Source organism: Sphaerodactylus townsendi, linkage group LG11, assembly GCF_021028975.2.
Source record: "Sphaerodactylus townsendi isolate TG3544 linkage group LG11, MPM_Stown_v2.3, whole genome shotgun sequence".
In the NCBI taxonomy this organism is placed as follows: domain Eukaryota; kingdom Metazoa; phylum Chordata; class Lepidosauria; order Squamata; family Sphaerodactylidae; genus Sphaerodactylus; species Sphaerodactylus townsendi.
The window spans coordinates 22,397,967-22,418,877 of NC_059435.1; the positions used below are offsets into that span (position 1 = coordinate 22,397,967).

Below are 20,911 nucleotides of genomic sequence, written 5' to 3' on the forward strand. Positions count from 1 at the left end.
AAAACAAAAGGTTCCTGTCTTATCAAAGGTTCATTGCACACAGCAAACCTAAAAATAATCAGCTGCTATTGCTTTGATGGTAACAGAGCTGATGGGGAAAAAATTCTTCCCAGTCTATTTCTGAAGACAAAAGGGACCTAAGAAAGAGATAAAAAAGATCTTGTCCCATAGAATGGAAGCCTGTTATCTCTGATGGTTCTGCTGATAGAGTCTAGTAAATGATCAGCGTCCGCACTTCTTGCTTCAAAAGGTAGAATCTTGATAACCCTTCTGTGCATAGGCTGTTTTCTGATGGGTCTGTTTGCATTCTTGAGCACAGAGGCCGAGAGGAAGACTAAATGGGAGTTTCAAAAATGGAAGTGACACACAATCTAACTCTTCAAACTATTACATGTGGCTTGTGTAGAAAATAGCAACTGTGTTTAATTCCTCCCTTTTCTATCCTAAGTTGCTCTTTGCAGTCATCATGATTCTGGAGATTCAACCATGCGCAAGGTGAGACAGTGGTATGGACAATCCTGTGGATATAGGCCAGGGGTAGGGAACCTGCGGCTCTCCAGATGTTCAGGAACTACAATTCCCATCAGCCTCTGTCAGCATGGCCAATTGGCCATGCTGGTAGGGGCTGATGGGAATTGTAGTTCCTGAACATCTGGAGAGCCGCAGGTTCCCTACCCCTGATATAGGCAGTCATCTTTTTGCATGGACAAGGATAAGCACATCTCTTCCAGTTTTGGCGCATGAGATCAGAAACCCAGCTTTTTGAGGATTCACGCATACTGAAGCTAGAAAAATACATGTGTTGCCCTATTTTCACAAAATGGCAATTGAACTGTCCATACTGGTAGAACTGCAGGCAGAACACTTTCCAATTGCACAAGGTAGGAGGGGACAATTTCCCTATGACCTCCTCACCAAATCTCACCATTCTTTTTCTTCACAATGACCACTGGCTCCAACGGCAGAATTAATTTTGTGGGAACAGGAAAAACCGCACCATAACATGGGGCCAGGAAATGGCGAACTACCCCTAATGATGAGCATTGGGGTAAATCTGCCATATGTGCAGGAAACCACAGACTTAATAAACCAACCTATCCTAAATTTGCCAACTCTGGGTTGAGAAAACTCTAGATCTTTGGGTGTGGAATTCAGGGATAGTGGAATCAGGGGAAAGGAGGGGGCTCAACATAGAGTCCACCCTTTTTAAGTGCCATTTTTTCTAAAAGAACTTACCACTGAACTCTGGGGACTAGCTGTAATTCTGGAAAAATTCAGGTCCCACCTGTAGACCAACAACTATGTTTTATTCTCATGATACATACCCGTGGTGGCGAACCTTTGACACTCCAGATGTTATGGAATACAATTCCCATCAGCCAATTGTCCATGCTGGTAGGGGCTGATGGGAATTGTAGTCCATAACATCTGGAGTGCCAAAGGTTCGCCACCACTGATATATACCAAGGGTTCATTCTGAATCTACTATGGGTTGAATATCTGATGTACCTTTTGGCCTTACATAACCTCCAAATGCATTTTTAAACTGCAAGGTCTGAAAACTTGTATCTTGTATACCCACAACTTAGAAAGAATTGGGGACAAATAATATTTAGAAACGCCCTCCAACTTTATTTGGGCTGGGAAGTTTAAGGTTCGTTTTCTATTTCATATAAACACTTCAGAATTTCAGATCCCCACTCCTTTAACATCTTGAATCCATTTCTCTGTCTAGAAATGCTTTCACAGAAGGCACTGGATCTTTCCTCAGGGAGATCTTTATTTTCTTGATGTTTTCATAGGCAAAGGTCCGAGCAAACGAATACATACTGCAATACCCTTACACCAAATGCTGCCTTCCATTCTTCACTTACCTCTAGATTCTTCGTTAACCACCAACCCACGCTGGTACATTTCACTATATGAAACAGTGAAAGCAGTATACCTCGCCTTCCTTGGGATTCACAAAAGTCAAATAATTCAGCCTCTGAAAGTTTATGAATTCTGCCTCCTTACCTGGCACTGCCTCATGGTACAGGGTTTTTCTGGGACCTGCCATGTTACTGAGCTGTTGTATGAAGTTCCTTCCAAACTGCAACCTAGAGAAAAGAAATAAAGTAGGACATTCCCTGTTACTTTAGCCATCGACATGAAACTTCTCAAAGCACGCATTAAAACGCTGTTAGGTTTCTACAACTCAACAAGCACAGAATTTCAGAGACTCTTGTATTCATAGCAGATTCTCTTCAAAAATTAAAAAACAGTTCATTTAAAAAGTAAAGCAAGTTTCTGGCTCTCATTAAGTCAGAAGACACATTTGAGACCATGCAGACTGGCAGTTAAGTCAACTAATATCCAACGTGTGATAAGCTATGTTGTGGTTAGGATGAGCTTTAAAGAACAAGCATAAACAAGTGTACTCAGAAGTTTGGCTTAATCTCAAAAGAAGATTCTCAGGATTGCAGTTCATGTGTACTAATTATCCTTTTTATCCAATCAATCACATTTTGATCACACTCTTCTTTCAAATATCCCAGAGCAGTCTACATATTGGTTTCAACCTACATTTCATCCTCACAACAACTGAGTGAGGTAGGTTGGGTCAGGGTAACTCTCTCAAGATCATCCAGAGACCTTCACAGCTAAATAGGGATTAGAATCTGGGTCTTTGCAGTCCTAATGTGGCATTCTAGCCATTATTACAGCAGCCATTTGGTTATATATGAGAAGACTGAAGAGAAGAAATGGATCTATTACAAAACCAGAGCTGTCCTTTTTATGTCAGCAATCTTTTACTAAAACACCTATGAGCATATGAAACTCACAACAACAGTAGAGCGGCACTTAAAACATCTTCAAATTGACAAAATCGACATCTGTCAGATTCAAAAGGATCCGCACAAATACGATGTCGATACATTACAATGTCCTGGGCCTCTGGGTGAGGAGCAAATTGTAATGAGGCAAACAACCAGCTAAAGAACTGGCAGCTGTGATATTAAACAAAAGTAATAATAACTACAACAATAATATTCTTGCTGTGTTTATATGAGCCACATATTCTGCCTCCTACTTCTATGCCTTTGTCCAGCAAGTTCCAGATGCAAAGAAGTGATTTCTTAAGCTACTTAACAGGATATCAATGGCTGAAAGGTTCTTCAGAAAACTGCCTGAGTGGTAAACATCTTCCACCTTGATAAGTTTATTCAGTCAGGTAGAATTCCACCTGCTACTTGACTGAGCACATAGAGTGTATCTGGCTCAGAATGTAGCAAGCATTAAATTCCTCACATTCAGAGATATCTGTGAAGGTCTAGGTTTGCGTCCTGCTCACTACCCCATAATCAAGCATTAAAACCATTCAGGCTATTTATCTTCCAGATGAAGAGGAGACAGCTTCTGGATTAAATCAAGGAAGAGGGACGGGGGAGGCATCAGACAGGTTCTAGCACGTTCCTAAAGCACAACACACCAGTCCAGAATGCTTCGTTTGCAATAGTGCTTAACCAATTTGCACCCGCTGGGGATTTGCTTCTAATTTACAGATCATCACAGTAGCAGAAGAAGAACCCTCTGAGACTCAAAATGTTCCCCCTTTTTGAGATGGAGAAGTCATGTTACCAGCTTCAGTTCAATGAAATGGGGTCTCCCTCTTGAGCACAGAGCACATCCATCAATATTTTTCAGAGACAACTCACATTTTTAATGCATTTCACAGTCAAAACAACATGCACATATTCTGTAATTAAGACTCAGTCATGTCTTCAAAAAATGTTATGCAATTTAAGGCTTTCTTTTTATCAAAGAAATTGTGTAAGGTGACGGGTAGTTGTTTTATTTAAAATTACTATTAGCAACAGTATACCAGTAACATCTACACAAGTAGTACATATACATAGCCATCTTGGACGGTTTATATATATTTTTGCCTGTTGCTCACTGGTGAATAAGCTGCCCACAAACCATCCTAGGGAATTCATTCAAAATACCCATTTAGATTGTAAGAATTCATCAGGGAGGTTTGCTTATTTTAGGTGAGCAGCAATTTTATAAGCAAGACATTTTCTATACTCCCAAGGGGGAAAACGCATAGTAACATTCAGTAAATTGGCCTCATAACCTCCTTTTCCGACAGCAGTTTTTCTGATTTTTTCCCCCTTTCACTGCTTTCCCCCTCTCTCTTTTTTTAAAGTTTCTATTGGCATGAAAAATAAACATCAGAAGGGAGGAAAAAAGACACATTCAAGGACATGTTATATTTAATTCTTGATAAATTATTCCTCGGAGGAAATTCCAGACAAACAAATGTAGAAATACAAGAATCGGCCAACAATACCGTCGTAAAAAGAATCATCTGTATTTCATAAACATTAATATGTTGACCAGGTTGAAAGAACTGTAAATCCTCTACATGGAAGATATCAAATGCATTTGCACATAGTTTTATAACATTACAAAACCACTGATACTGCCTGGCCAAGCCTGAAATTCCGGCGAGTTTTACTTATGCTAAACGTGTAGTAATCCTCCTTGAGTAATTACTGAAGGCTGAGGCAGACATAACCCTTCAGAAGAAGAAGCTGCTCCTACCTATTCACTTGGTCCCTTCATTCATGATTCATTACTACGTGTGCTGATATGAACCACAGAAACTTTGTCGCCTGAAATTTGCATTCGGAGTCTGAGGCTGATTACAGATCTGAGATAACTTTTCATCCTCTTTAACATGAATGACAAGCCAAGGGTTAAAGATGGGAAAATTTCAGACATTTTAAGATGAGCAAGAAGGAAACACAAGACATTAAGGATGTGATACAGACTGCGGGGAAGGGAGAAGAGAGAGGTTTTCAGGGCTTGCCCAAGGCACCGTTTTCCATATATACACCTCTGTGGCAACCCAATGTTGATCTCAACTATCTGCCCACAGTGGAAGCTCATTACTGCAATTTTGTCTGCTCCATTCCTACATTTTTAACCGCCTACTAACTGGAGTCTTTCCCAGAAAGTACGGAGAGGAAGGAGCTGAGAAACTGTAGGCTCGTTAGCTTAAATTGGTGCTTGGTAAATTGTTAGAACAAACAATAAAACAATATATATACACTTGTGAACATCTGCAAGGGTGTCGGACAATTATGGGGAAACAAAACCAAATCTTGCCTAATGTATTATCAAAGATGCAAACTGGATTCAGTGGTTAAGGGAAATGGACTTGATATCTTCTTGCAATCGTGTTCCAAAGCATGGCATAGTAGTTACCTAATGGAGTTTGTCTCTGGGGTTAAATAGGCTTTAGGCTTGATCAGTATCTCGAAGTAAGACTGTCTGGACTCTTTGGAGGAGAAGGCAGGATATAAACAGTTCATTGCAACACCTGAATAGCTTGACTGAAGGCATGTGTGTTGAGATACTTCCGTGACTGGCTTCTCAACGGCTCAATTTCAGGAAGGTAGCAATACTAGTCTGCAGAAAATCTAGGTTTGAAACCAGTAGCGTCTTAGATACCAGCAGAGTTTTCAGCTTATGAGAGTCAAAACTCCCTTTGTCAGAAGTCGATCTATGGCTAGCGATCTTGATCCTCCTTGATCTCAGATTGCAAATGCCTTAGCAGACCAGGTGCTCAGGAGCAGCAGCAGCAGAAGGCCATTGCTTTCACATCCTGCACGTGAGCTCCCAAAGGCACCTGGTGGGCCGCTGCGAGTAGCAGAGTGCTAGACTAGATGGACTCTGGTCTGATCCAGCAGGCTAGTTCTTATGTTCTTATGTTCTTATACCAGGTTGTTGGTCTCAAAGGTGCTGCTAGACATGCATCTAGCTGAACTTGACTAAGGGAAGTCAAACACTGAGGCCGTTTCCGCACGAATGCGGAAGCGGCCGGGTCGGCGTACTTAACGCCGACCCGACGACGCTAGGACCATCCGCATGGACGGTCCTAGAAAGAGCCGGGCAGCTGGCGCCGCGGAGCGCCGGCACCCAGCCGACCCGGCGTGCCCCCGGGCCTCCGGCGCGTCGCCAAGGCCTGGGGACACACCCCCTGGCCCTGCGCGCCTGCTCCAGCGGCGCAGGGCAGGGGGGCGTGTCCCCAGGCCTCGGCGACACGCCGGAGGCCCGGGAAAGGTAAGTACAGGGAGGGAGGGGGGGAAGCGCCGGGAAGCCGCTGCCGTTCACACAGCAGTGGCTTCCAGCCGGCGTTTCCTCAACAAGTGCGCTTCGAAGCGCACTGGGAAAATGCCGGCGTTGGGACGGGCGGCCGGCACGAGGGCAGCGCGGCTGCGACGCAGCTGCGCCCCCTGTGCGAACAGCGGCCTGGGGACGGCATTTTTGCCGTCCCCAAGCCGCCGTTTATGGCCCATGCGGAAAGGGCCAAAGAGTCATAGTCAGTGGATGCATGTTAAGGTGTATGCCTTGAGCTCTTTGGAGGAAAGAAGGGCAGGCTAAAAAAGATAGAAAGACTGATAGACAGATCCTAAGAATTATACTCTTCTAACAGCCCAATACAGAGCAGACTGGCAGAGTGGGACAGAGCCAGTCTGGTGCCACCCTGCCCTCTTCAAAGGGCTTTCTCCAGTGCAGGAAGCTCAAAAAGGCACAAAAATCCCCTCTCTGAGAATCCCCCATAGGGGATAACAGAAATATACCGTATCTCTGTGGCCGGCTCCACCTGTGCATGCGGGCTGGGTGGGCAGTGGAAGCCAACTAAGATTGGCTCCACCCCTGGCCTGCCCATGGAATACCCATGGCCATTCCAGCACAGCTTTCTGTGCTGGCAAGCCTGGGCAGGGACAACAACTTCCGGGTTGGGTGCTGCGGAGTCATGCGGTGGCCTCCATCTGGGGTAAGTAACCCCCTCCTTCTACAGGCCACTGAATTCAGTGGTATAATTCTGCTTAGGATGGCACCGCCTGTATCCTTCAAAAGGTGGGTCATGGGCAGTCAGCAAAAAGAAACTGCACACTGTAAAGAAAACCACACCACAAAACATGGGGATATGAGTTGGAATGTAGGGCCACTGAAAAGACTCCTGGTTACAATAAATCACAGTCTAACTATAAGTCACCAATTTGGAACTGCTGTAAAAAAAACCAACCTCCCAAAATACCCTTTGCAGATGCATTCGCAAAAATGCTGGTTATGTTTCACCGGTAGTACTGTGTCTGTGCTTAGTCACCAAAATTATAAACCCAGCACAACCTAATTAGGAATGCCATCAAAGAACTGTAACAAAGATAACAAAGAATCTGCAGCAGATAATGCCAGTGGAAAAACCTGTTTGAGTTATTAAACAAGAAGAAGTAGGATCGTTCTTAGCACACCGCCATAGATGAAGGTGAGAACCATTGTTCTTAAAGGATGAGGAAAGAACACGTTGCAACAATCAGATAATCTAGGCGCCTGAGACTGTGACTCTAGCTGACCTCACTGCTACTCCAGATTACTCAAACCCATTTCATGTAATATATGGGGACAGCTAGAAACGGAATTGCTTGTATGCAACAGCTCACCACCCAGATCAGAGCAGACTCTGGAGCATTCCCAAACACATCTACTCAGAAGGAAATCCCATGTTATTTAATGGGGTTTATTCTCAGGAAGGTTCCTTTAAGACAGCAGCCTCTAGATCACAGAACAGAAATTGGATACTCAGTAGTCAATAGCTTGGTATGGCCAGGGTTCAGATGCTTAGTACAGTCTAGCATGATTTTTAAAGCTAAATTATTATACCAAGGAGGGGTTGGTTTTTTAAAGAAAATTGTATCAGTTCCTGCCTGACATACAGTCCATTTCAGGGGTCTGCAACCTGCGGCTCTCCAGATGTTCATGTTTATGGTTCATGATATGGTGGCAGGGGCTGATGGGAATTGTAGTCCATGAACATCTGGAGAGCCACAGGTTGCAGACCCCTGGTCCAGTTAAAAAACATTGTCAGATTTGTACCTGTGAGGCTGATGAAAGTACAACCCCAAATGTTGCATATTCAGAGAGCCCTTGGCCTCTCATTCTCCTTTAACCTTTCATGGGCAACCCAGAGGAAGGCCGCTCTCCTAGCTACATCTAATAGTATGTCAGGACTACTACGTTTCTTTTACAGCAGTGGCCACTCCTTTATCCCTCCTGCCCTCAAATTTTTCAATGCCAAAGTTGCCTCGAGATTGCTTTACGGAGTCCCAATTTGGATTCAAGCTATTAACTACTCCTTGAATTCTCTTCAATCCAAATTTTTTCACAAGATAATTGGACTCCCAAATTGCGTGCCCTATGCAGCCCTTTGTCTGGAGTTAGGTCAAAACTCCTTGGAATCAGCCGCTTGGCTGAGGACTTTTAGATTCTGACTGCGAATTCATTTTCTCTCGGACTGTAACTCCCTGGTCCACCGTCTGCTCTCTGACACCCATTCCAACCCCTGGTTTTCCATAATTGAAGAAAAATTGCCTCTATCGGACTGTCAGTGGATTCACTTTGCCCTTTGTCCTATTCAGAAGCTTATAGGAAATTAAAAGGTCAACTATTGGATAGAGAGTTCTCCACCCTAATCACCGCAGCCAAGAAAATGTGCTCCCCCCTGTATTTTTCTCTCCCATTTGAACGGGGCCACTTGGCACACTACCTGTATTGCTTAATAAACCCTGTTCAAAGGAGAGCCATAATGCTCGCCAGGTTTAATGTTATGCCTTCTGCCTTGTTACATGGCAGATTTAACAAGCAAGACAAAGGCTAAAAGATTGTGCCCATGTAACGATGGCTCAGTTGAATCTCTGGCCCACCAATTACTTCACTGTCTCAGATTCAAGGAAATCAGATCCAAGTATGTGAATCTCACTCCTTTACATTTACCCGATCTCCCCGATTTATTTAGATTACACTACTTGTTGGACAACCCTGATCCTTCTCTCTGTATGATAGTGGCAGACTTTCTCCTGGAAATTACTAAATGCCAGTAGATTTCCTTCATCCTAACATGTATATCCTGTATTGTATATGCTTTTTAATCTGTTTTTATTATTGTTGTACTGCTGTCTATGCCAGTAAAGGCTTGCTTCTTCTTGATATTCAGAGAGCAACAAAATGTTTTTCAAGACACATAATCTAGTCCAAAATGGAACCAGATTTGTCCATGATACACAGTAATGATATAATCACTGAGTGGCAAGCCACAACAACCCCATTCAGATCCAACTGGGAGTCTCGGCATCCGGAGGATGTCTGGGAAATTCATCCATCTGTTCAGGCTGTGGGATCTGAGGACAGGAGGGAGCCCATCTCTAGTTCAAGGAAGTGGCAAAAAATATTATAACATTCCTTTCATATCACCATCTTAAATTCTGGTAATGTTTGTTCTAACCTCCACATGTGAAAGGGTGACCACACTCAGAAACAACAGGAAGCACACTCACATACATACACACACACAGAAGTAGTGCAAGGTTAACAGCACAGTTGGTACACTAACTTTGGTAAGCTCTTAATGAAGACCTTTAGAGAATAATGAACACCTCTGAAAGATAAACATCACAAAAAGGCCATGTAAGGATTATTTTTTCCAGTTGTTTTAAACAGAGAGTTTGGAGGGCACAGCCAACGCTATAAACATCTCAGCTTTATGCCAGTAACATCTTAAAGACAAACAGGATTTCCAGGGTATAATTGTTCAAAAGTCAAAGCTCTCTTCATCAGATCCAAGTTGCATCAGGGAGTTCTGACACTCAAAATCTTGTTGGTCTTTAAGATACTACCAGACTTGAATCTTGTTCTTCTACTGCAGACTAACAGGCTATGAATCTGAAACTAGTTTTATATCGATTCAGTTATTATGGATTTCCTCCCAAAAAAATCCTTGGAACTGCCATTTAGTGAGAATAATGAGAATTCTCTGTCTTGGAACACACCCTGGGAAGAAACAGCACCCAGCTGAACTATTTGTGGTATAGATATATGCAGAATTATCTGCATAGTTACAGACTGAATGCAATGGCACAGTAAGCAAAGGAAAACAGGGATGCCCCTAAATAGTTATTTGGTGCTAAGTCTTGCAGAACAGCTGTAATATGGATAGCTACCGTGGTGGTGGTGGTGGTGGTGGTGGTGGTGGTGGTGGAGGAGGAGGAGGAGGAGGAGGAGGAGGAGGAGGAGGAGGAGGAGGAGGAGGAGGAGGAGGAGGAGGAGCAGGAGCAGGAGCAGGAGCAGGAGGAGCAGGAGCAGGAGCAGGAGAAGCAGGAGCAGGAGCAGAAGAAGCAGGAGCAGAAGCAGGAGCAGGAGCAGAAGCAGAAGCAGAAGCAGAAGCAGAAGCAGAAGCAGAAGAAGCAGAAGCAGAAGCAGAAGCAGAAGCAGAAGCAGAAGAAGAAGAAGAAGAAGAAGAAGAAGAAGAAGAAGAAGAAGAAGAAGAAGAAGAAGAAGAAGAAGAAGAAGAAGAAGAACCCTGCCAATTCCCTCACATCTGGGGGAAACCTGCTTGCAGAAGATTGATCTAGTTAACTGGAGGATCCATTCCATGTATATGCTTCTGTGGCACTATGGAACGATCTTTGCCCTGCATTCACATTAACATCAATGGGAGGTGTGCACTGGGAACAAGAACACACAGCATGGTTCACAGTTATCATAACCGAACCTTATCCATCTCCAACCCACTAATAACAAACATTTATTCAGAAAGCAAATACGTATTTGTTATACATGGAGGCAGCCCCAAATTAAAGTGACATATCTTCATCCAACTAAATAAGGAAATGCTGCCAAATCCACTTCTACAACAATCCATGATCTCATGTGTTTTGATTAAATATATTGAATTAATGAGAGAAGGGAAAAGGCATTTTTGCTCTCCTGCTACAACAGGGGAAAAAAGTAGACCGAAATCCATGCTTCCACTCTCACTTGAGAACTCAGCACATTAGCAGTACCAAAGAACTGCTTGAATACTTTCTGCGTGTCAGCAAGACTCTGAATGTAAAATGAGTTCCAGCAAGGCTTACAACTGCTGAGAAGTCACATGCTCTGACTGGAAGCCTTTTCTTGTCATCTTAGATGTGTTGGGGCTAGTTGTAGTTACGCCATGGCAAGGAATAATGCACTCTCCGTGAGCTTAAGCAATTCTCCTGGAATCATTGCTTCACATACTCTTGAAATTAGCTGAGCCACCGTATTGTAAACAGGTTCCAGCACTAACCTAGGCAAGTGAGCTTGTAATTGGATGCAGGATTTTAACAGCTGCCCAGCTGCTGTCCATGGATCGATGCTTGTGCTCAAAGTCACGCCTAAGAAGATTTTTCAGCGCAGATACTAGAAAAGACCTTTTTTTTTCTAGCAGCCATAAAGCAACAAGGTTTTTACTTTCGCAGGCCAGGATGAAAGAATTGCAGATTGGCCGAAGCACAGCTAATGAAAGAGACACTGAGTGGAGCTTGTAGAACACAGTCGATTCGGATTACTTTGGTAAGCACAGCTGTGACTAACTGGAAACATTTCGGCTGAAACTCAGACAATTGTCAGAAGTCATGAAACAGTTTGTTGCTTTGCTCAGGCGCACCACTCATTCATATCCTTCCTTCCTTGAGTAGCACATGAATGCTTCCTGGCTTCACTGGAGATGGGAAAAATGGCTGACAGACAACAGGAATTAACTGCAGCTTGTGGTGGTTAGAACATAGTGGTTAGTCAGAATGGCACAATGGCTAGTGCTGGACTAGGATCTAGGAGACCCAGGTTTGAATCTCTGCCTTGCTATTGAAGCATGCTGGGTGTCCATGGGCTTGCCATTCACTCTTGGCTTTACCTTCCTCACAGGGTTGTTGTGATCATAAAACTGGGGCAGGGAGAATGATCTTGTTCCCTGCTTTGGGTTTCCATTGGGGAGAAAAGTGAGGCATATAGCTAGATGGATGGACGGACGGACGGACGTCCCACATAGTTTTTTCCCCCAGAATGTTTTATTTCCAGTCTCAATTTTAGTGATTCTTTCATTGAAATGTTTTCAAAACATTTCGACTTGCTGTACGTATCTCTTTAAAATGTTTTCCACACCTCTCTGAAGTCCTTGGGCTTTCTCCTCAGTGCCATTTTGTGAGCTCACTCCACTGGTTTGCCTGTTTATTTTTTGCCACTTTTAAGATTTATTCTGAGTGGTCAAATCTTCAAAGCCTCATGTACACAACCGAGGAGAATTGCAGCATGAGGCTTTGAAGCAATGTAACATCAAATCCACTGAGAATTTTTAAAAAATAGAATGATCACAAAATGGCGGCCAAGAATAATTTTGAGGGGTAAGTGTGGACAAAAAGGGGATTGAAAGCATTTTGCAAGCATTTTGCAAACCTTTTCAGAGATTTGCACAGAAAGACACAGGTCCATCTTCAAATATGCTCCTTATTACAGCTGGAATTTTATACTGGCAAAGTCAGGTGGGTCTAACAGCACACATTCATTAAACCAATGCTGCTTGTTGAAGAGAGAGCATAAACTGATCAACTTCCAAATGTAACTCATACACATCTATCGCATTTATCCATCACAAAAATATATCTATCACATTTGCTTTGTCAGAATTATGGCATATTCTGTTTCCCTAGTCTCATTTTCCTCCCCGTACATCAGTATTATGTTTGCATTGGATTTAAGGTTCAGAACTGCCTGTCAATGGATCTTTCTCACCACCTTCTCCTTACGTTACTCCCCGCATGTTTATGAACTTTTTACTAGGGTCTTAAAGAGTTCTACAAAGATTTAGCACGTATTAGCTTTCATTATTTTTCTTTCTAAAATATTTTTGCCTGTTTTAAATGTAAAACGTAAGACACTTAGAGCCGGCACTGAATCTTCTGATTTGGAACTAAAAGTCATTTGCCTGGCAGAAGGGCTCCCTGTCAAAGCAATAGTTTGGGAGATGGCAAAAGGAACTTTGAAATATGCCACCAGCAGTCCCAGTTAGAGCTGTTCTATTTTTCTTCACTTGGAGTTTGGCTGCAATGTCTAAAGTTCTTGCCACTCAGATGACTGTCCATTACATTGTGAATAACTGCAGCTAGATGCTAATTTGTATGGTGAGTAGTCAGAGGCGTAGCTCCAAGGGGACAGGTGGGCGCAACACACCGGGAACATGCCCCTGTGGGGGGGGCAAGGGCATGGCAGGGGCGGAGGACGCACCAGTGCACCGGGCGCTTTTCCTCCTTGCTACGCCTCTGAGTAGCTATGGCATAAATGGAAAAGACTTACACTGGAGAGAACATTTCAGGCAGCACCCTTGTTATGATCATAGCATGTCTGATACATTGCAAGCTTAGGGGCCAATGAGGACACCTCTGGAGCACTGCTGGCATCAGCAGCCATGCACTCTTCGGGGCACTGACAAAACTATGACCAGACCAGGGATTCAGATGCATCAAGAGTTGCCAGCTCTGGGTTGGGAAATATCTGGAGATTTTGCAGGTGGAGGTGGGGAGGGTGGGGTTTAGGGAAGGAAAGGACCTCCGCAGGGTTTGATGCTATAGATCCCACTTTCCAAAGCAGCCATTTCCTCCAGGGAAACTGTTCTTGGCTGTCTGAGGACCACTCATAATAGCGGGTGATTTCCAGGTGCCACTTGGTGATTGGGAACCCTGGCCCCGACCCCACCTTTCTTGTAGTTAAAGGACACATCATCCCCAGTGTAAGCCATGGTTAAGACTCCTCATGTCTGATTTAAAAATCCAGGTTAACAAGAAAACTGGTCAGCTTAACCACGGTTGATACTGGTGTTAACATGTTGATTTTTGATGATAAAGTGGGAGGGGAGCAGTGGTGGGATCCAAAAATTTTAATAACAGGCTCAGATGGTGGTGGGGTTGAAACCAGGGGGCATACATTGTTGGGCCGCCGCACACACGCACCGCCTGTCCCTATTGGGCAGGGAGGTTGCTTTAGTATTATTATTATTATTATTATTATTATTATTATTATTATTATTATTATTATTATTATTATTATTTATTTGACTTGATATACCACCCAATCCCCGAAGGGCTCTGGGCGGTGCCGAAGTAACCCCTTCTCGGCACTCAGAAAAAATTAGTAACCACTTCTAGAGAAGTGGTGAGAACTGGTTGGATCCCACCTCTGGAGGGGAGAGATACTCCAGAGAAAGACTTATGTGAAAGGGGAGTATAATTCACTGACCAATCCAGGGGTAAACTGTAGCATTGCTTGTATTCCTGAGGTGTAAACTGAGCATCACTTGTATTCCTGCCAGTTCAGCTCACATCCTATTTCTCAGTCGCAAACTGTGAAACGATGGGCTGTTTGCTTGATGGTTGCCATGTTTATGACTGTTCAGCATGATGCTTCACTATATTCTTCCCTAACAGTGTAGTATAGCACATTTCAGCTTTTCATGCACACACATTTTCACATGGCCCTACTGGGTTCTATTCTGTGCCACTTGCTGCATTACTGCTGCAATTGGTGGGCAAAAGTTCAAATACGTTGCTTCCCCCATAATATACCAGAGGACTTTTTAAAGCTTTTTTTTCCCCCTGGACTGATCGTTGCTATTGTGTAAATGCAATAAAACCATAACAATAACCATCCACTGCATTCACTAATTCTTAGCTTTCTTATTTTTATTTTCTTTTTTAAAATAGATTTCTAGTTCTTCTATTGTGGAGAAATAAGGGGAAAGGGGCCCTTTATATCTACAAAGGAAAAAAGACTACATAACTGGTTCTTGTGTTCAAATGAAAGCTGTGGATTCAGAGAAGCAAGTAGATTGTGCCAAAAGAGTGCTGCAACATTATGGTACATTGGTGTACTAACAATTGCCAATTTTAAAAAGTCTGGAGGAAATCCTGTTGTGGGGAGAGGGGAAAGAAGGGAATTTGTAAGCTGCCTTGATTCTCCTCACAGGAGATAAAGACAAGGTGTAAATCCAAACTACTACTACTACTACTACTACTCCTCTTGGATTTATACCTCACCTTTCTCTCCTGTAAGGAGACTCAAGGCAGCTTATAAACTCCTTTCCCATTTTGCCCCCACAACAGGCGCCTTGTGAGGTAGGTGGGGCTGAGAGAGTTCCAAAGAACTGTGACTAACCCAAGATCACCCATTAGGAATGTAGGAGTGGGGAAACAAACCTGGTCCACCCGATAAGAGTCCAACACTTATGTGGAGGAGAGGGGAATCAAACCCAGTTCTCCAGATTAGAGTCCACGAGCTCTTAACCACTACACCCGTGGTGGCGAACCTTTGGCACTCCAGATGTTATGGACTACAATTCCCATCAGCCCCTACCAGCATGGCCAATTGGCCATCAGTCCCATGCTGGCAGGGACTGATGGGAATTGTAGTCCATAACATCTGGAGTGCCAAAGGTTCGCCACCACTACACTACACCATGCTGGTGGACTGGGGGAATGTTTTATGTCACTATATGTTACTAGAGGCAAGATTTTTTTTAATTTGTCTGCTTCGTTTTTAATCACCTATGAGTTGAACAGGGTTACTGAACAAACCCAACTGAAGTGGTCTTGAAGTCTTTTTTTGTGTCAAGTAGCATTTTGTACAACTTTTGTACATGGTATTAAGCCTAGAATTTGAAGAAGTGGGCTCTAATCCATGCAAGCTGATGCTGGAATACAAAGTTGTTGGCTTTTAAAGGGTCACAAGACTCTTGCTTATTTGATTTTTTTAATTCTGACAAATCCACACACCCCATAATTAATTACTTCCAAAAATTAATATGAGAGAGAAATATTTGGATCACTGCACCTTTACATCGCTCACAGCACGTTCCTCTCTGCTTAACGACCAGGGCACACTCCTTGGATAGCAGCGGACACTTCTCTCGTTTGCAGGTCACTTCCTTGTTCTAGGGGAAGAAAAGGCAAAGTGCCCATTGAAAGCAAAGACTACCACCAGCATTCATTTTTTGCCATTTCAGAAAAGCAAAATGAAGGTCATTTCCACATGGCAGAATTATACCTGTGTACCACTGGCTTCTCTGTTTTATCCTGGTTTTTCCATTCACACGGCTTCCTGTTTTTTGAAGGAATCCAGTGAGGACCAGGATAAAATGTTCCAGATTGTGTCACATGAGCCCGGAACTTCTGTATTTACATTGCAAGCATATCTGAGCATGCCCGGTGTCCCACATTCTGAACGTCAGATGGGGAGATCAGGCGGCTGGGTGGGGAAAATAAACTGGTTCTGCTCCCAATTGGTGTTGGCACTGTAGCAGGTTCAGCCCGCAATTTTTAAAAAGAATCATCAAATGGCGATTTTTTAATACCCTGGAATGAGGGAAGTACCACGAGGCAAACCCACTTCAGGACCAGGAACCATGCGAACTTCTCGGTTGCACAGGGATATTTTTCTTGCTCAACCCAGGATATTTTCATCGTGCGGAAACGACCAAAGTTAGCTTGAGAAAATCTTTCCACAGCTTGAAAAGAGCTCTTTGGGATACAGAGAGGACATTATTACCACTTCACGCAAATCGACAGAATATTTCCCTTGTGACACCATATAGAACAGAAGGGAGTGAAAAATTAGGGAGATGGGGGAGCAGAAGCTGCTCTGAAAAAGAGACTGGACCAAGATAAAGTTATGCCAAAGGAAACATGTGACTCGTTTCATGCTAACGTTACTTTTTGGTATACTGTAGAAATGATAATATTTATGTAAACTGTAGCTGAAACTATTAGAATACCTGGCCCAGGACTTCCTTACGCGAACAAAAATATTTGGCTATGACTGTTCAACAGGTCTGCATATTACAGCAAGTTAAAAAAATGAAGTCTAAATTTCCAACCTAAATAAAGACAAAGGTGGCTTGAATGAACTTCATTCTTTTTTTAAAAAAAAAACTATCAACCAAGGACACAGTGTCGCCAACATTAAGAATGATTAAATCCAATTGAAATCAGTAGTAGATGAATCATTTAAATCTCTTGCTTTAATGTTGTTAACTTTGTCCCTTGCATATCAAACAACCCTGCAAATGTTCTCGTATCTGTACTTCACCATAGCTGAATGCTCTGCGCATTGCCATAGCAGCATGGGAGCAATTTCTCCATGCTTCTACTTTGTATCCCTCCAGAAAAGGCTGAACAAATTTGGGTACATTAAATAATGTTTTAAGCCCCAGAATTTAAAAGCTTTGCACTTTTGGATCATCTAATCAGGTCCTAGGATTGTGATCTCCAAAAGCATCTACATTTTGTTTGCCAGTCATGGGTGGGAACAAATTTTTCATCTATTGGTTTGGTTGTTTACAAACAGTTTAAGCCTGATCGTTTGGTTTCTTTTCACGTATTCATATGCAAAGTACAATTCAACAGGCCATGCTCAAATAGTAAAGTTCAGTGCAACTGGACATAAGCAGTTTTATTCAATCCAGAAAGAGTTTCAGTTTTCTTCTTTCCCACAGACCTTTAGCAGCTACATGGTAGTTGGCAAACCATCATCTAAATAAAGAGTGAGCAAATCAAGCATCATTTGGAATGTGGTGTTGGAGGAGTGTTGTATAGACATCATGGACTGCCAAAAAGGCAAATTAGTGGGTTCTGGATCAAATCAACCCTGAACTCGAGGAGGAGGAGGAGGAGGAGGAGGAGGAGGAGGAGGAGGAGGAGGAGGAGGAGAGAGAGAGAGTGTTTGGATTTATATCCCCCCTTTCTCTCCTGTAGGAGACTCAAAGGGGCTTACAATCTCCTTTCCCTTCCCCCCTCACAACAAACACCCTGTGAGGTAGGTGGGGCTGAAAGAGTTCCGAAGAATTGTGACGAGCCCAAGGTCACCCAGCTGGTATGTGTTGGAGTGCACAGGCTAATCTGGTTCACCCAGCTCAAGTGGCAGAGCGGGGAATCAAAATCGGTTCCCCAGATTAGAGTGCACCTGCTCTTTACCACTACACCATGCTGACTCAAATGACTAAACTGAGGCTATCATACTTTGGTCACATTCTGAGAAGACAAGAGTCACTGGAGTAGTCAATAATCCTAGGAAAGGTTGATGGCAGCAAGAAAACAGGAAGACCCAACATGAGGTGGATTGACTCTATGACTATAAAGTAAGCCATGGCTCTCAACTTGTAAGACCTGAACCAGGCTGTTAACGATAGGACATTCTGGAGGTCATTAATTCATAGTGTTGCCATAATTTGGAAACAATTCAACAGCACTTAACACACACACACAGATCAAGCAAGTCTTACACCATTTGATGCTTATTAAGTCCATGTTACTGAGGTTATTTCTTGCATGTGCATGTTATACAGTTTTATAGGGACATGCCCAGAGGTGGGATCCAACCAGTTCTCACCACTTCTCTATAAGTGGTTACTCATTTTTTTCTGAGTGCCGAGAAGGGGTTACTAAAGCAACCTCCCTGCCCAATAGGGACTGGAGGTGCGTGTGTGCGGCGGTGCCACTGTTTGAATCCCACCACCATCGGAACATGTTATTAAAATTTTTGTATCCCACCACTGGACATGCCTCCCTCTCTCATGTCATTCAATTACCTGACCTAACCATCCATGAACTGGGGGAGAATTTATTTCTCATGCTGCACAGAAGCCCCTACAAAGCATGGACAAGGCTGGCAACTGCCAAGAACTTCACCAAAACATGCTGGTGTCACTTCCTGTGTGATCAGAAGTGATGTCAGTACATCACTCAGGATGCTGTAGCATTGGGCAAAACTCTATGGTTTAACGATAAGGCTTTCCCCAAATGCCAGACCATCTCCAGTAATGCTCTGACATCACTTCCCAAACGACTAGCATTGACAACAGCATATTCTAACACTGGGCACCACCCATCTATTTTCTTCTTTATTTTTCTCCAGTGGCCCAGATGAGCAGTGAAAGGCAAAGCCCACTGGGAGCAGGGGATTCCCATTCGCAGGAACTTGGGATGCATAAGGGCATCAGATGAGTTTTTGAAAATGAGGTCTGAAAGGGGGATTTCCTGGTTCATATTGTTCTGAGGTGCTGATCAGTTCTTTTGGTGGATGCTCTTTCCCATTTATTTCAAATCAGCTATAGATTTCCAACCAGTGAATGCTATAATATTCCACAGTGGCCTCAGGCTGCAAAGATTGCCCATCCCTGTGTAATCTATGACATCTTGGGATATCATAATATAAATCCTGGAAAGAGTTTCAAAAACATTTCACAGCTGGCTTCCAGTAAAGGAAGCCTGATGACAAAGATAAGGGACTGAAACAACTCTGTTCATAAACAAAGGAGGAGGAGGAAGAGGAGGAGGAGGAGTTTGGAGTTATATCCCACCTTTCTCTCCTCAAGGCAGCTTAAAAACTCCTTTCCCTCCCCCCACCCCACAACAGACACCTTGTGAGGTAGGTGGGGCTGAGAGGGTTCTGAGAGAACTGTCACCCAGCAGGCTTCATGTGATGGAGCAGGAAGTAGCATATCTAGGGAGCGCAGGAGAGTTTCGAGTCCCAATTCTGGGGGGTGCATTTTGCAGCCATGCCTCATCCACCCCCAGCTGTGCCCCAGTTGGGAACTTCCTGTTCAGCACAGTTGAAGGCCAGAGAGTCTGACTGGCCCCATTCACAATCTCCACTTGGAGACTGCGAACGAGGCCAGCCAAGTTCGCCCTGCCTCCATCTCCAAATTGGAAGCTGGGTGTGTCACACTTGATCTGCATGTGGAGATAGGAGCACCAAGGGCCCATTTGAGGCTGGCTGAGGCCAGGCTCAGATACAGCTCTAAGTGCAAAGTGCAGCTTAGAGGTAGATCAGAGTCTGGCCTCAGTAGAGTTCAAACTAAAACCGGCAGCACTCAGTCCCTCTAGCTTTGTACTGTTGTTTCCGCCTCCACCCCCCAAGCAACATCTGACTGGAGTTGGAGTTGGGGGGGGGCACAGCCAACAGTACAAATCTAAAGGCTCCAAAGCAATGGGCCCCTGCTGCTTCCTCCTCCAAGTGGAGGTTGGCATGGGGCCAACACTACACCTAACCTCCATGTAGAGAGGGGGTAGGGCACAGCGGTGGGAAGAGGCATGGTGCCCAGACTTGCCCCAGGCACCATTTAAGTTAGATACACTTCTGGGACCAGGGAAACAAATCCAGTTGACCAGATAAGTGTCCACTTCTCGTGTGGAGAAGTGGGGAATCAAACCTGGTACTGCCCCCACCCTGAGCCCAAGTTCAGTTGGAGAGGGCAGGTTATAAATTTAATTAAATAAATAAATAAGTTCTCCCCTCCCTTGCATGCCACCCCTCCCCCTCTCTCCCCTCCCTTCGCTACGGTGGGTTGGGCCATATCCAGATGCCGGAGCCCCTCCCCTCCACTCCCTTGCATGCTACCCCTCCCTCCCTTCCCTCCCTCACCCCCCTTGAGGGTGATTGTTGTAAGGATTAAATGGGGGATGAAGAACCACCTGCGTTTGATGACTACACCACACTGGCTCTAAATTCCACAGTGAAGATACCAAGCCCTCTTTTTAGTCTCCCCTGCCATTCAGCTTCACTCTGGCTTTGAACCATTTAATTTTGAGGAATAAAATTTTACTTCTGGAAAGTCCTCCTTTCAACAGAGCATTGGGGGGGGGGGGCTCTGCAGCATGTCCCTCCTATAATTACTGGCTGCCCCCGTCCACCTGAGGAGACCACATGCTATAATTACACAGCCCAAAAGGAGCGGGAAATCAAAGGAAAAGAAGTACGTCAGTCATAAAACAGAGCTACAAAGAGACTCTGCTCTTTGTTTCCCTGTTTCCTATGATCTGAGCCAAGGCACTTTGGAAGCAGAGGTTGAAGTTTTTACTATATGTGAGCCTCTTGGACTTTTTTAAAGGCAGGGGGAAGCCCTCCCATCTCTCACACTCGGTCTTACGCCTTCTGCAGTCAGTATCTGTTTTGTTATACACTATGATTCATGATCCCCTTTAGCAGGCCAAATCTGCATTTATTTCAACTACGG

General features: G+C 44.0%; 1 protein-coding gene across 1 annotated transcript in view; it reads right to left on the reverse strand.

Annotated features, from left to right (window-relative positions):
* BMPER (BMP binding endothelial regulator) overlaps positions 1-20,911 on the reverse strand; it is a 230,641-nt gene that overhangs the window by 168,507 nt on the left and 41,223 nt on the right. The window contains exons 3-4 of the mRNA XM_048511883.1: positions 15,733-15,832; positions 2,017-2,099 (exon numbers count right to left, since the gene is read on the reverse strand). Of these exons, the coding sequence (XP_048367840.1) occupies positions 2,017-2,099; positions 15,733-15,832 (183 nt within the window). The remainder of the gene's footprint in view (positions 1-2,016; positions 2,100-15,732; positions 15,833-20,911) is intronic.